This window comes from Manis javanica, chromosome 13 (assembly GCF_040802235.1).
Source record: "Manis javanica isolate MJ-LG chromosome 13, MJ_LKY, whole genome shotgun sequence".
In the NCBI taxonomy this organism is placed as follows: Eukaryota; Metazoa; Chordata; class Mammalia; order Pholidota; family Manidae; genus Manis; species Manis javanica.
Window position 1 is genome coordinate 39,323,069 of NC_133168.1, and position 16,871 is coordinate 39,339,939.

Genomic DNA, 16,871 nt, shown 5'->3' on the forward strand with positions numbered 1-16,871 from the left:
TTTCATTGATTTTTTCTATTGTTTTATTCTTCTCAATTTTCTTCACTTCTCTGATCTTCATTATGTCCCTCCTTCTGCTGACTTTAGGCATTTGTTCTTCTTTTCTCAATTTCGATAATTGTGACTTTAGACCATTCATTTCGGATTGTTCTTCCTTTTTAAAATATGTCTGGATTGCTATATACTTTCCTCTTAAGACTGCTTTTGCTGCATCCCACAGAAGTTGGTGTTTTGTGTTGTTGTTGTCATTTGTTTCCATATATTGTCTGATCTCTATTTTAATTTGGTCATTGATCCATTGATTATTTAGGAGCATGTTGTTAAGCCTCCATGTGTTTGTGAACCCTTTTTCTTTCTTTGTATGATTTATTTCTAGTTTTATACCTTTGTGGTCTGAGAAGTTGATTGGTAGAATTTCAATCTTTTTGACTTTACTGAGGCTCTTTTTGTGGCCTAGTATGTGGTCTATTCTGGAGAATGTTCCACATGCACTTGAGAAGAATGTGTATCCCACTGCTTTTGGGTATAGAGTTCTATAGATGTCTATTAGGCCCATCTCTTCCAGTGTGTTGTTCGGTGCCTCTGTGTTCTTGCTTATTTTCTGTCTGGTGGATCTGTCCTTTGGAGTGAGTGGTGTGTTGAAGTCTCCTAAAATGAGTGCATTGCATTCTATTTCCTCCTTTAATTCTCTTAGTATTTGTTTCACATAAGTTGGTGGTCCTGTATTGGGCATATATATATATTTATAATGGTTATATCCTCTTGTTGGAGTGACCCCCTTTATCATTATGTAATGTCCTTCTTTATCTCTTGTTACTTTCTTTGTTTTGAAGTCTATTTTGTCTGATACTAGTACTGCGACACCTGCTTTTTTCTCCCTGTTGTTTGCATGAAATATCTTTTTCCATCCCTTGACTTTTAGTCTGGGAATGTCTTTGGGTTTGAGGTGAGTCTCCTGTAAGCAGCATATAGATGGGTCTTGCTTTTTTATCCATTCTATTACTCTGTGTCTTTTGATTGGTGCATTCAGTCCATTTACATTTAGGGTGATTATTGAAAGATATGTACTTATTGCCATTGTGGGCTTTAGATTCGTGGTTACCAAAGGTTCAAGGTTAGTTTCTTTACTATCTTACTGTCTAACTTATCTCTCTGATTGAGCTATTATAACCACAGTCTGATGATTCTTTATTTTTCTCCCTTCTTATTCTTTCTTCTCCATTCTCTATATGTTAGGTGTTTTATTTTATGCTCTTTTGTGTTTTCTTTGACTGCTTTTGTGGGTAGTTGATTTTATTTTTTGCATTTAGTTATTATTTGGTTGGTCTGCTTTCTTTACTGTGATTGTATTTTCTCTGGTGACATCTATTTAGCCTTAGGAGTGCTTCCATCTAGAGCAGACCCTTTAAAATATCCTGTAGAGATGGTTTGTGGGAGGCAAATTCCCTCAACTTTTGGTTGTCTGGGAATTATTTAATTCCTCCTTTATATTTAAATGATGATCGTGCTGGATATAGTATTCTTGGTTCTAGGCCCTTCTGTTTCATTACATTTAATATACCATGCCACATTCTCTTCTGACCTGCGAGGTTTCTGTTGAGAAGTCTGATTATAGCCTAATGGGTTTTCCTTTGTAGGTGACCTTTTTTCTGTCTCTGGCTGCCTTCAATACTCTGTCCTTGTGTTTGATCTTTGCCATTTTATTTATTATGTGTCTTGGTGTTGTCCTCCTTGGGTCCCTTCTGTTGGTAGTTTTGTGTGCTTCCGTGGTCTGAGGAACTATTTCGTCCCCCAGTTTGGGGAAGTTCTTCAAAGATACTTTCTATCCCTTTCTCTCTCTCTTCTTCTTCTGGTACCCCTATAATGCAGATATTGTTCCATTTGGATTGGTCATACAGCTGTCTTAAGATTCTTTCATTCCTGGAGATCCTTTTATCTCTCTCTGTGTCAGCTTCTCCGCATTCCTGTTCTCTGATTTCTATTCCATTAACAGCCTCTTGCACTTCGTCCATTCTGCTTTTAAGTCCATCCAGAGATTGTTTTATTTCTGTATTCTCCCTCCCAACTTTATCCGTTTGTTCTTGCATTTTTCTCTGCTGCCCAATCAGCATGGTATGACATTTATTTTGAATTATTTTTTCAGGAAAATTGGTTAACTCTATCTCCCCATGTTTCCTCTCAGGGGATGTGTGTGTGATTCTGGTCTGGATCAAATTCTTCTCTCTTTTTATGGCGATAGAGGTAGTCATGGGCTGTTGTTGCATGTGTTAGCTGGGAGAACAAAGTCCCTTCCTGCTTTCTCAACACCTTCCTCTCCTGCAAGAACAGCAACCCCTAGCGGCTTGTGCTGGGCAGCTGCATGCCAATGGGATCTCTGAGTCTGGCCTGGGTGTTTGCAAAGGGGGCTTTGTGCAGCTGCTGTGGGTGTGGCCGGTCACAGGCTGCTGCTCTGCTATGGCAAGGCCGTGCCAGAGGGGGAATTGGCGGGAGGCTATTTTTCACCGTGAGGGGCCTCCAGGCTGTGCTGCCACCCTGGGGGTTAGGGTGCCTGGAGTTCTCTGGGATTCCCAGCTGCTGAGCTGAGTGTGCTGTGATGCTTCTGTCTAGCTGTGAGGCCTCTACCCCTTTAAGACTTTCAAAAAGCATTCGCTCTTCTTTTGTCCCAGGGGCGCTGGCTGTGGGAACCTGCTCGCAGGTTTTACTGTTCCGTTTCTCTAGTATCCAGCACACCATGCACTGTGTGTCTGTGCTCCCAGTGCGGATGACTAGGGCTGGGTATTTAGAAGTCCTGGGTTCCCTCTCTCTCCCTGCTCTGACTCCTCTCCTCCCGCTGGGGATCTGGGGTGAGGGGCGCTCAGGTCCCACGGGGCCACGGCTTGTATCTTACCCCCTTCGTGAGGCGCTGGGTTCTCACAGATGTAGATGTAGCCTGGCTGTTGTACTGTATCTTCTGGTCTCTCTTTTAGGAATAGTTGTATTTGTTGTATTTTCAAAAATATATATGGTTTTAGGAGGAGACTTCCGCTGCCCTACTCATGCTGCCATCTTGGCTCCTCCCTGTTGTTTGTCTTTTGGATGTTGGCCATCCTTACTGGTGTGAGGTGTTATCTCATTGTGGTTTTAATTTCCATTTCTCTGATGATTAGCGATGTGGAACATCTTTTCATGTGCTTGTTGGCCATCTGAATTTCTTCTTTGGAGAAGTGTCTGTTCAGATCCTCTGCCCATTTTTAATTGGATTATTTGCTTTTTGTTTGTTGAGGTGCATGAGCTCTTTATATATTTTGGATCTCAACCCTTTATGGGATATGTCATTTATAAACATATTCTCCCATAATGTAGGATGTTTTTTTGTTCTACTGATGGTGTCCTTTGCTGTACAGAAGCTTTTAAATTCAATATAGTCCCACTTGTTCATTTTTGCTTTTGTTTCCCTTGCCCATGGAGGTATGTTCATGAAGAAGTTGTTCATGTTTATATTCAAGAGAGTTTTACCTATGTTTTCTACTAAGAGTTTTATACATGACTTACATTCAGGTCTTTGAGCCATTTCGAGTTTACTTTTGTGTATGGACTTAGACAGTAAACGAGTTTCATTCTCTTACATGTACCTTTCCAGTTTTGCCAACACCAGCTGTTGAAGAGGCTTTCATTTCCCCACTGTCTATCCATGGCTCCTTTATCGTATATTAATACCCACATTGTTTTTTTATGTGAAACCTTCATAAGAGTGTATATCAATAGTACCTTAATAAAATTTTTTTAAAAATTCTAGTCTCTTCTTTAACATTAGTTGAATACCTATAATATTCTAGTTGCTACTGATAAGAAACTTAAGCTTACTAACATTTGCATTCTAACACCAAATATTCTACCTTAATTGGCCATTTACTGAAAGCTAAATTCCAGTATCCATCTTCATCCCCTGGTTCCTCCACCACTGACCCCCTCCTTCTTATTGTACTCTCTGCAATCCCTGAGCCAATACTTACCAAACACTCATCCACCCACCAAAAATAAAACCATTTCCTTACATCCTCAGGACTCCATTTCTGCCCTTCCCAGCCAACAGAATTGTCCTCCAATAGAATCCATATTTTATGCTGCACCTAACCCATCATGGGATCTGGAATTGTTTGGGACACTGATGTACCTGGCATGCTGCCTTCTAAAAAGGGAAATACAGCACAGTCATACAAATCATGGCTCAAATCCCAGCTTTTTTAGCAGCCTGGCTTGGGGCAAGTCACTCTCTAATATTCAGCTTCTTCATCAAGTCTAACAGCAACCTCACAGGGATATGGTAAGAACTAAATGTCACAAAAAAAAAATAGCATGCAATGATTGGTTGCTTAAAAATGGCAGTTACTGGTTAGCCAGAGACGGGTAAGATTCCCCAAGGGAGGAACAACCTAAGACAGGCACAGTCGCAGGGGGGCCATCAGGTGAGAAATTGGGGATCAACAGAGGTGAGGCTTAGAACCTCACCCCCCCTGTTTTGAGAGAAATCTTCTGCATCCATGGATGTTTTGTTGCCCTTTTCTAGCTTGGATTTATACTTAGTCTATAGGCACACACCTGATCATCTACATTTGCCCTCTTACAGCACTAAACTATGTTTTCTATCTTTATCTTGCATCTACCTACTGCTTCAGCATTTTATTAAAAAAAATAATAATAATAAGGGAGAAATGTGGGATTCACATATAAATCAAGGATAAAAATCAAACGAATAATCATAATTGACCTGATTGTTTACAGTCATAATGCGTGATCAAAACCAAAAGTTTCTGTGATGACTGCCCTTGCACTGTTCACCACGTAAGAACTTGTTCACCATGTAAAAACTTGTTCGTTATGCTTCAGAAGATTGGAGACTGTTGAGAATTAGGCTTGGGGTTGATTAATGATTGTGCATTGAGTCCCCTATACAGAATTTTATTGTTGTTAACAACCATATGATCAATAAATATGAGAGATGCCCTCTCAAAAAAAAATGGCAGTTATTGTCATTATTTTAAATCATTATTCTTCCCCCATAATGAAAAATTCCTCTTGCTTGAAGACCTGTACTGTTACTTAGCTTTCACTCCTGCCTCAACATAGTAATAAACCAGCCATCAAGTCACATTCAGTGTAGATTTCGGCACGGGGCTCACAGATTTCCCTCCTATCCCACCCTCCATTATCTTTGGAGATATCAACAATGTATATATAATCCAAAAGACCACACTTCTAACAATCTTTACTCCCCTATAAATGTCCTCAAGACTGTACCCTGGGCCTTGTTACAACTTATTTTACTGCAGAAGTCTTAATATAGCCCCTCTCATGATACTACTCCTAGCTGTCACCCCTCAGCTTCTGGGCTTTATCTGCAAACACACCAATGGTGGTCCTTACAATTCCTAAATTTTCCTTTATCTATTAGCTCCATCCTAGCCTCACATCCTTCCCTGTGAACACATAACCTAATAGTAGATTAATGGAACTACTGTCTACTGAAGCTCTCTAACTTCTGCTCTATCTATCAGACAAAACTCAGACTCTGTATTAATCTTTTAGTAACCTGCCACCTTCTGTCCTACATTTGATGAACAATGGTCCTCTCCATAGGACTGCATAGGACTGTACAGAAACTGTGAAGTATTTATACTGACACCAAATGCCATGTCTGATTTTCCCCTGGCACAGCCACATATATCAGTGATCCTTTCACTTGTCTCTTGGTCAGCTATCTTTTCCTCCATCTCCCAGCAACTATTTGAAATGTTTTCTACTCTGGCCCCAACCACTCATGATTTTAATCATTACCTAATGACTTTAAAATTTTTATTTCTAGTATTGATCTCTCCCTTAGGCTTCAGACATATATCCAAATGTTTTGCTAGATATTTCTACCTGGATATACATGGTCATCTAAAACTCTCTGAATTTATTATATCTCTCCCATCAATTCTGCTTCTCTCTTGTGGTAACCAGCCCCTCAGTTGGCCTCCAGTAATCTCTATCTCCTGATATTCATATACCTCCTCCATTATACCATGGCTGGTCTGTGCAATCAATAGAACATGGCAAAGGTAAGGATATGTCACTTTAAGATTTTGTTCTAAAAAGACTATAGCTTCCATCTTGGTTTCTCTCCCACCAACCCTCTTAGACCTTTTGCAATGGAGAGGCCCACGTGCTGAAGAACTAAAGTCTCCTGCTAACAGCCATATGAGTGAACTCAAAGTGGAACCTCCAGCCTCACTCTTCAGCTTGACTGCAACATCATGAGAAGCCCTAAGCCAGAAGCACCCAGCTAACTGACATCTGGATTCCAGAACCTCAGAAATTGTATAATAAATGTTTGCTATTTCAAGTTGCTAAATTTGGGGGCAATTTGTTATAGGAAGGCAATAGATGCCTTTCCTATATTCCTATCTCAGTTGGCATTAATATCCATCTAGTCACTCATTCATTCAACAAGTATTTGAATACCTACTATCTGACAGAGACCGGTTATCCTCAACCTTCACCATTATATTTCTCGAAACTGCCCCTCAAGATTTCTCAAATCTCCTCTGTCTCTACTACCATAGTCTAAATCAGGCCCTCATAATTTCTCCCCAATACTGCATTACAATAGCCCCCAATTAGATCCCTTGATTCCCATCTGCCCCTGTCACGGTGATCTATTTAATACATAAATGTCATATACAGATGAGTTAGGGTGGCAGGATCAACAGAAAGTTCTTGCAAGGAATGAACGACCCAAGTATCTTTGTAGACAAGTAAATTATACCTGACAGTCTCAATAGTTTTAGTAAAACAGAAAGCAGCTTATGTAACCAGTATGTATAAAGACAGAGAGGACACAACTGTGAACAATTCAGAGAGAAAGCAATATGACATAGTTTCAATAAACAGTTTATATATGAATAAATATCTATATTTGAATCATTTTCAAGTACCTTTCTGTATGTTGCATAAAGTTAATCCAGAAACTTCCGCAGAGTGCAGTAGCCTCAGGGAATATACAGTTTCTAGTTATCTTTAGGTACTTAGACAAAGACTTTTAACAAAACCAATTCCTACACTGACAGTGTGCTAGAAAGGAAGTAACTGCACACATATCTTATGCAAATTATGTTTATAAAAAATTAGACTTCATTTTAATTAAAATAAGTCATTATATTTTTTCAAGATTTTACTCCATGCCATGGATTAATTTATACATTTTATTGTTTTTTGAACTAGGGCAGTATGATGGATTCAAGTTCAGATTATGAAGATAACAGTTTCCATATAAGAGAGAATATGGCTGTAATTTTATCCCATGCTTATAATTGTAGGGTGGCTGCTAGGTGATTGGCAACTCACACAAAAGAGGAGTATTCCCACTCCCATTATCCTCTCCACCCCTCTATTTTGTGGGTGTTTAGGGAGATAATTAAGAGTCAAAGAAACACTCACGTGAGGGTATTTAGGGTAGTAACAAGAGTCATAGTCAAATAGGCCCATAACAACAGCTGACAAATCAGAGCAGAGGCTAAGTAAACAGCAGATGCAAAGTTCTGCATCCATTTTTAGATAGTGGATTTATTATTCATGGATTCCATATTCCCAAATTTGCCTAGTTGCTAAAACTTATATGTAATGTCAAAATCTAACACAGTGTGTTAGATAAGCTTCATTCAGGCATGAGTTACAGTGCTGTTGCTCATCAGTTCACTATCAATGAATCAACAATATATATTAAATAAGGTGCTGTTAAACAGAAACATACCTAAAACAAGGTTTTGTAGTGATCAGTGGATGAAAATGTGACCAGTGGGTGTCAGGAACATAACACTATTATTTCCCCTAGAACATAACTTGATGGAACATAACTACCTCAAATAATGAGAATCAATCGTATTTTATTTGCTGTTCAACCTACACTTGTGACAGCTGTGGTCTCTAATGTAAAATATATCTTCATCCAAAAGGAAAATTTATACAAAAACATGCTTAATTGTTAGAGGCTAAAAGCAGAGTCTAAACCAAGAGGGAGGGGCCTGGAGAGGGGTAGAAACTGACATATACTGACCTCTGCTCCTACACAATTATCTCATTTAATCTTTACAATAATTCTATGGGATAGGTTTTGTTATTCTCATTTTACAGTTGAGGAGACTGAGGCTCTGAGAGGTTAAAACACTTACTAAAGGTAACATGCTAGTAAGTGGTAAAGCTGAAGTTCAAACTGGGGTCTGTCTAATTCATTGAATCACTCTTCTGACCCATATGACGGGTACTGTTACCTTACTGGGCCATAGGGTTCTGGAGTTGTGGCCCTCTGGCCTGCTCATGACAGACCTAAACCTGAAACAGACCCATTCATTCCTGGGTTACGGAAGACTGAAATTTCCCTTTACCCCTCCTACCACTGGATAAATCTGATGATTAAAATGTTCATCTACTTTATTCCAGTCATATATTCTCAAGTTTATTGGGAAAAAAATGATAAAAATATATAGTCTAGAAATGGAACAGTAAAATTAATAGCATTAAATGATTCATAGTGCCTAACACAATATTATTCACTGACTAAGCATTCAACAAAAGTAAGGATAGATTATATGGATAATCTATACACTCTATTTTAGTCATTAAGTTTATCTTATTTTGTTACTCTGAGTAGACCATTATATTAAGCACACACAAACACACAACTTCCCTTCAAAATAACACATACTTTGTTTATATAGTGCTACACAAGGCAAAGCATCTAAGAAGAAGAATGGAATACCATTTAGTGTTTTGGAAGTATAGGAATTCACTTATTAATTCAGTTAACATGAACAAACTGCTTCAGTAACATTTTGCTTAACTTTTATACTTTATACCACTTTTTAAGGGGTAAGGAGCAGACAGCAATGATGCTCATAAACTAAACAAAGAGAGAGGTGGGGGAGAAAAACTGGGAAACTTCCACATTTACTGCCTTCAGGAATGGGCCTGAGCAACAATCCAATTAAAAGCAAGCAGTTAAAGAAAAAAACATTTAAATAACCACACAGTAGTAACTTTGACACCAAGTATGAAAGTCTCTAAATCAAAAGTAATTAAAAAATTGCTTAAGTCTGAAATGAATAGAGCTGCCAATAAAAACAGGAAAATATGACATTTATCTAAGGATATAAAGATAGTTCTGTTACAAATTCACCAAAGCCACAGTTAACAAACTGTACAACCTGTAAATCCAGAGGTGGTTTAGTGTATGGGAGGGGCACACTCACTGGCTCACTCGCATCAAGCCTGTGATTCAGATGGCAAATTTGTATTATTAAGTTCGAACAAGAAGTACAGACAATAGACATTATTTAATTCAGAGAAAGGGAAGACTAACAAGGCTTAGGTTGGTCATGGCAGTTTTGGGGAGGATGGACATAAACTGGGTATTAAAAGAAGATTTTTAAGAAGGACTTGTGCTAAGCACAGAGAACACAAGGAAACCATTCCTGCTCTTTGGAACCTTACACCCCACCTAATCATACTATAGTCTCTCAGTGAGAACTGGACTGAATTGTATCAAAAGTACGATCAACTAAGGAGGCACTGGATGAGCAGTCCCTAAGGGATCCCTCACGGAATACCCCTAACATAATGGGATAGTAAAAGGGAACTTTCTTTTAAGAATCAAAGACATGAGGAAAAAACCAGCACCTCTGTAGCCTATTAGGAACTGAATGAGCAGTATCAGAAAGAAGGCAGACACCAGGAAAGAGATCTGCTAGCACCTCTGCCTGTCAATCCAGAGACCTGGGTTTGTGTTCAGATTCTGCCAGAGACAACCTGTAATCTTCAAGTGACTTTGGGGTCTCAACTTCTACATCTATGAAATGCGATGAGACTGATCAGACTCTGTGGTTTCTTCCACCTACAAACTTTTTAACTCTAAAGGTAGTCCTTTGTAAATTTCTGGACAATTTACAATAGTGGATAAATAGTATATCGTGCTTTTGTGCCCATTAGTAAAATACAAGAAATGATTTGAACCACTCAGCCATGACTAAATCCAAGCTACTGCAGGACAGAAGGCAAACCTACAGGGTGACAAAGGCGGGAAAAGAGATGCTGCACGGGCACGTGCCCAGCTGTCCAGCCCAGGCACAGCCAGAACTGAGAACAGGGTCTAGGTAACGCCAATAAACTGACTAGTAAACACTCAGTTGTACTTAATGTACAGAAAACAGGGATGTTTGAAAATGTCACTGATATGTAAATGTTCTGGCTTTGGATATAGTAAAAGGACAGTTTAAAATGATCATAAAACTATGTTTTCTTAATTTGCAGAGATTCTGATACATCAATTACCTACTGAAATGACAATACTTGTTTTAGATAGAGTGCTTTATATTTTTATTTTTGCATTGAAATATATTATGAAATAATACAGCTTTTTGAAGCAGTTTAAGAAGCCAATAAACATTTAAATATTTATGAATAATTAAACTCAGCTGCACTGATCTAGCATTAGAAGAGTAGCAGATATAGATCTTTAGAAATAGTGACTTTCTCTACAATATAATAAAACTGCATCACCACCATGACCAGCACCATCATCAATAAGTATTTATTAAGTTTCCACACTCTGCAAAGCCTCCATAACAAGGTTACATACATTCATATATAGGCCGCAGTCTCTCTAGCTGAGGAACTCACAGTCAAATTAAAAAACAAGATATATTTTTAAACATAATAAACATTTTGCAAATTCGTATTAAGTATCAAATAAGAAGTACAGATAATAAATATTATAGTAATTCAGAGTAGGGGAAGCCTAACAAGGCGTAGGTTGCTCACAGCAGTTTTTGGGAGGAGGGATATAAGCTGGGTATTAGAAGACTTTTAAGAAGGATCTGATGCTAAGCACAGAGAACACAAAGAAATTATTCCGGCTCTTTGGAACCTTGTACCCCACCTAACACTTGTCTGTAAGTAAGAACCAGACTGAACTGTAACAAAAGTGCAATCAACTAAGAAGGTACTGGATGTGCAGTCCCTAACAGGATCCCTCACATAATACCTATAACAAAATGGGATATTAAAAGGGAACTTTCTTTTAAGAACCAAGGACAATTGACATTCCGAAGCAGGTACCAGAATATTCTCAAAATTTCCAAAAGAAGCCATCGAAAGAGAGGCATGTTGAGGTGTGCTCCTTCCTACCCCCAATGCTAATAAGAGAAGTCTGAAAGCAGGTACAGAGGCGGGTGTTGGAGGTTTCCTTGGGGAGAGCTGTGGGAACAAGTGCCTTTGCCTCTAAGGGGAAGACAGATGCTGTCACTTGCCTAAAGTCCAGGGGCAATGGCTTTCACAAGACCATGGCATGTGTCTCAAGGACTTCGGAGAACATGATGAATGGGCACATGATTCTTCCCTGGAAAATCTAAAGGATGAGAAGGTGGATGAAAAGGTGTGTGGGAGTGAGAGACAGACGGCTGAAAGGGGACCGCTCCCAGAGTCTACTTGGATAAGAACGAGTGCTCCCAGTGGATCAAGGTGCGCTCTGGTGGAGAGAGACAGAGCAAGCTGGGTGGGGTCTCCTGGGTCACCCTGATCCATCCCAGAGGGTTTCCTGGAGCTTGAACAGACCTCAGCAAAATGAACACGAAGGTCCTGCCAGATGCAAGAGGCTGAGGACAGAGTAAGCAACGAGCCAGAATACAGATGCGTTCTCACTGTTGAGGACCTTGAGGTGAGGCATCCTGGGCAACTGAGGTGGGAGATGGAGAATCCAAAAGTGAAAGAGCTTCAAACATTTGCCATGTTTATACTTCATTGAAAGAAGCTAGATCCCCAAGCACTCATCAAGTAAAGTGTATGGCTCCTCTGTTCTCTCTGCCCTTCTTCCTGTCCAGCCTGGGGAGGGTCAGGATCCAGGATTGACAAGACAAAGCAGGAGTAGAAAAGCTCAGTCAGAAGAACACTGTCAACGATGCTTCCCTTCTCAGATTCCTGGCTTCCCCCTTGGAATAGGCAGAGCTAGGGAGTGGACATGGGGGAGGTTTGGTTTGGGCTTTATTTGTTGGTACTGGCCATAATAATCAAATTAATAACCAAATTTAAACTTTTGTGACTTTTACTGAAGGACAATTTGCATTATCTAAAAGCAACCAGAAAAGTCATGTTTATCTGAGGGCTGGGATGAGCCAGCCTCATAAACTGAAAGGGACAATGGATGACAAAAATAAAGCTGTTTGAGCACTACATCCTACAAGAACTGCTTTTCAAAACACCAAATGCACTGAAGTCAACACAATGATGAGTACAGAAGTACACAAATGTGATTTGTAGAATATAACTCAACCCATCCAGCTTTCTGCCTGGCCTGAGATGGCTCAGCCATTATCTATTCCAGAAATTTGCCACATGACTCAAGGATCTAAGAGTAATTTTAAAATTTGACAGGAACAAGCTAAATATAATAGACTCATTTTAAAAGGCAGAAACCTCCCTCTTCTAACACTTAGCAAAGTGCCCCTTACATAAAAGGTGCTTGAGAAACTGCTGCTCTCATTTCCATGAGATGCTGCAATGCTAGGGTCTCAGGAAATAGAATCTGAAAAATATGTCTGCAGCTGAGACTGCTTTGTAGTTAAAATGATAGTGAATCTTACTATGTGCAAAATTATAATATAGACTGGTTTTATCCTTATCCTTTCATACTAGCCAAGTCTCTGAAAATTCATGTTGTATTTTCAATACTGTTCTACAGCAATACAGAATAAATGTGTAAATTTTAAACACTGTATTCAAATAAAAGAAAAATGACTGTATATATTTTAAAGATATCAGTGGAAAACAAAAAGAAATACAATTATCACATAATGTTATTAAATACAGAATGGTTTATTTTTAAAAGAGAGAAGCACTTTAAATTATCCAGCATTTTACTAACATATACTTCATTGACAAATAATAATCTCTTTTTAGTGACAGCCTCAATTAAGAGCCTACTATCTTAGACAGTTATAATACCATCATCCTCCTTTTGAAGATTAGGAAACTGAGGCTCAGAGTTTAATGATTTGCCCAGGGTCATACTATCATCAGTAAGTAGTAGAGCAAGACTTTTAACTCAAGACAGTGTGTCAGACTCCCAAGCCATGCTAACTATAATGCTGAAGAGTTGAGTTCTATTAACTCATACCCAAAAGAAATAAAATCCTCTTTTAATGGTTACCTTTATAATGTCTAGTTTTGAAATATTTTAATAACATATCTCTACTAATATGAATTTATTAATAAACTCTTTATGAGTGAAGATTCTATATAGCAGATACAAATAAAGTTTCTATTGGTGAATATATTACTCACGATACAATAATTGTGACTGTAAAATTTGACAATTCACAAAATGGTACATAAAACAAACATGTCTTTTTGTATGTTTCAAAAACTGAAGGGTGTTGGCTGCAACAGAGTCCTATTATTGGACTGTTTCATTCTCATGCTTTATCTTAGTAATAAAGGTAAAAGAACAGGGTGGGAGAAACCCTAGATATTCCAGTATGACACCTCCCTGGGATGTCATCTGGCAATGTCTGCAGATAAGTTTATTCTCCTGACTGTGTGCAAGCGGAGCAGAGAAGGGGCAAAGCTACTGGAACTGTCTAGGCAGTATGAGGGAGGCTGCTACACACCCTAAAACACACAGGACAGCCCTGCCTGCTCCTAACAAGGAGTTAATCCTGTACAAAATGTCAGCAGTGCTAAGGTTAAGAAACTCTAGTAGAAGAGATTACATGTCTGAGGCACTTAGGAGAGAGGGTGGCTTGTTTAGAGATTGTAACCATAAACACTAAATCACAGTCCAAGTAACACACTTAGTAAAAATTAGATGTAGCACTCAGGGCTTAAGGAGAGCACTGGCATGGAGGCAGCCTCCTGTCTTATTAAATTTCAGGTGGGTAGTGCGAAGGGAAGAAGTGACAGCAACTTCTACCAATACTTCCACTTTAAACAGTTGTGATTTTTTTTGTTCTGATAAAAACATGAAATTGAAAAAGTGTAAGTAAAAAGAAAAGTGGTTTGGAGAGATGAGAAACTTCTTTTATTAAACTGTACACAGTTCCACTATCAACTTACTGAGTTTATATTCCTTCAAGCAGAACCCTAGACAGTTACAATCTAAAATAAAAACACTGGACGTTATGAACACACCATAAGAGAATATCAGAATAAATATTCACGACCTTCATTCTGGACATCAGTATTCTGAAGACAAAATACGATTTCAGGAATCCTGGCTTTTAGCTCCCAAATGTATAAATGCTCTGATGGTATACTATCATTCCTTCATGGGCCTTTCTTTCTCTGAATTTGGAGACATTCTGTCACAAAAGGAACAGTAAAATCTAGACGTGTAGTAATTTTTGAGACAGTGCTGACATAAACCAAAAACCAAACTTTCCCAAAATGTTGGCTTGCTTTGCATGGTTGAGTTTTACTGTCATGTACTGGTACTTTCTCTGCATTTCCATTTGATCCCTCATTCTTCAGTTCCTTTCATGGTATTTTTCTTTCTACCCTCAATCCCATTTCTTCCTCAAAATCTTTTTACCCTCTTTTGATTCCTTCTTCATTCCCCTTTCCTTCCTTTCCTCTCTTCCAACTCTGCTTTACCCGCTCAAAAGTGCCTACTTCCAGTCACTTCTCAGTGTCTATGAGACTACTATGGGAGAGTTGGGGTGGGTGGGTAAGGCTGATGAAGAGACACAAAAATCTCAATCGTAATATAAGCTGGTCACAGGAATGGAAGTGCAGAATGGAGAATATAGTCAATGGCTCTGTAACATCTTTCTATGTTGACAGATAGTAACTGCCGTAGTTGGTGTTGAGGATTCAATAATGTGGGTAAAGAACCAGTGTTGTATAGGAAGCCAACATACTAGTGTTTATGAACTATACTTCAATAAAAAAATACACTTTAAAAAAGTGCCAACTTGCAATGCAATTATATAATGAGAATTTTGGAGTTAAAAGAGTAAGACTTTAGAGATTACCTAGTAATAAACCCCACAAACTGCCCACCTCCCTTTATTAGGTCAACACTCCTAACAAGTGTTCAGCCACTCAACTTAAACACAGTAAGATCTACCGCCTCTAGAGATTTCAGAAACCGTGAATCAGTTCTCACTAAAGGGTAATGAAAGATTGTGAGATCTAAATTATAATTTAGGGCAATATAATTATCTGAATTGCTCTTGCTTCACAGATGTCGATTCTTTCTCATTATCAGCATTTACTAAACTAGAAAAAGGCTCACCATCCAAATGGCATCCTAGAATTGGCCAAATGTGCAGGTTATTTGCTCTCTTAAAATTATCTTTTGAGGGTTGAAACATTAAATGCACACACAAGCCCTGTTTGATATTTTGTCAAGATAATGACTCATTAAATCCCCAAACTGACTTGCAAGGTATATTTTACCCTCCTACATTGCTCAAAAGGTGTGCTCTCCCCTCAACTAAGTAACTAGCGAAAAATACGGATATAATTCTGAAGATTCCGGGTCATGTTGGGTAAATACGGTATTGTACTTCATACAGTAGAGTAATGATGCCTCGTGGAACCTTGGCAGATGCGAGAGCAAAACTAAAGCAATTTATTATTGTGCCATAAAATAAGTAGATCCTCATTTGTTCTGTACTGGCTTACCCCTCTCTAAAGGGCAGTGGGGTGGAAATCGCATAAACCCAGCCGAGCTGTGGAGCAGTCTAGTTTAAATTAACATCACCAGCATTCCACCGAAGTTTGAACAGTTTCTGGAGGTAGGTCTCCGGCTGTTGCTTCCCGTTTCAAGTCGCCCTGGGCGCAGGGCGCGCAGCCTGAGCCCGGCAGGTGAGCGCCGCTCTGTGGACCCCGCAGCCGCGCCCTTACCTTAGTGAGCTGGGCGATTTTCTTGCTCATCTTCAGGTGCAGGTCGTGGCTGTAGTCCATGCTGTGCCCTGCCTGCTGCGCGGTGGCCGGCGAGGGCGCGAATTTGGCCGCCCCGCTGGCCGACCCGCCGTAGTAGTGCGGCTGCCAGCTCATGCCTGGGGTCGCCATCTTCCCGACAGACCCCGGCCGCGCACCTGTCCCCGCGCGTGGGGGGCGGCCCGCGAACGGCCGGTGTCCGGGAGGGTCGAGCCCGGGCGGCCGCTCTCGGACCCGACACCCGCGGTCCGCCGGCCGCAGCCGCAGGCGCGCTCCCGCCCGCGACCCCCGGCGGACCCCCGACCAGGGACCGGACGGCCCTGCCGGCCCGAGGCAGCGAGCGACTCCGACGCGGGGCAGACGCCCGGGGTCCGGCGGCGGCCCGGGGCTGGGCCTGCTCTCGCCCGCTCTTCAGCTCGCCCCTGGCCGGGGCGTCATGGGCTGCGTGGCCCCGCAGGTCCGCTGCCCCCTGGGACCAGGGAGCCGGCGAGACGGCCGCCGGGGCTGCGTAGGGAGGAGACGGGGCGGGCTGCGGCGGGGATAGGCGGGGATAGGAGGAGGCAGCGAAGCCGCGGACCCGCCGTTGCCAGGGATCGCGGAGCGCGCGGGGCCGACGACGTCATTTCCCCGCAGCCAAGCCCCGCCCCGCGCCGCCGCTGCCGCTGCCGCTGCCGGTCCCGCAGCCTGGTGGCCAGGGGCGGGCGGGGCGAAGGGCGCAAGAGGACCGGCGCTAGGTGCCTCGCGCCGCGGAGGGAACCCGGAACACCCGTCAGGCGGTAGCCGACAGGGCAGCGGGTGGCGCTCTAGGGAAAAATCCCGCGGGAGAAGATGGGCCGGTGGTCACCTGCGGTTTGCAGAACGCCTGCTGACTTAGTGAGCCTTCCCACGTACGTTGTCGTACTGTGGGACCAAGTGGTTTT

The 16,871-nt window shown here is 41.0% G+C and overlaps 1 protein-coding gene across 9 annotated transcripts in view; it reads right to left on the minus strand.

Moving 5' to 3' along the window:
• FAM184A (family with sequence similarity 184 member A) overlaps window positions 1-16,085 on the minus strand; it is a 125,671-nt gene extending 109,586 nt beyond the window's left edge. For 8 of the 9 annotated variants that reach the window (XM_036993482.2, XM_036993473.2, XM_036993488.2 and 5 more), the window contains exon 1: window positions 15,916-16,085. In XM_036993482.2, the coding sequence (XP_036849377.2) occupies window positions 15,916-16,083 (168 nt within the window). In that variant the 5' untranslated portion in view covers window positions 16,084-16,085. The remainder of the gene's footprint in view (window positions 1-15,915) is intronic. The other variant, XM_036993495.2, reaches the window with a different exon arrangement.
• Between the last annotated feature and the right edge of the window lie 786 nt (window positions 16,086-16,871).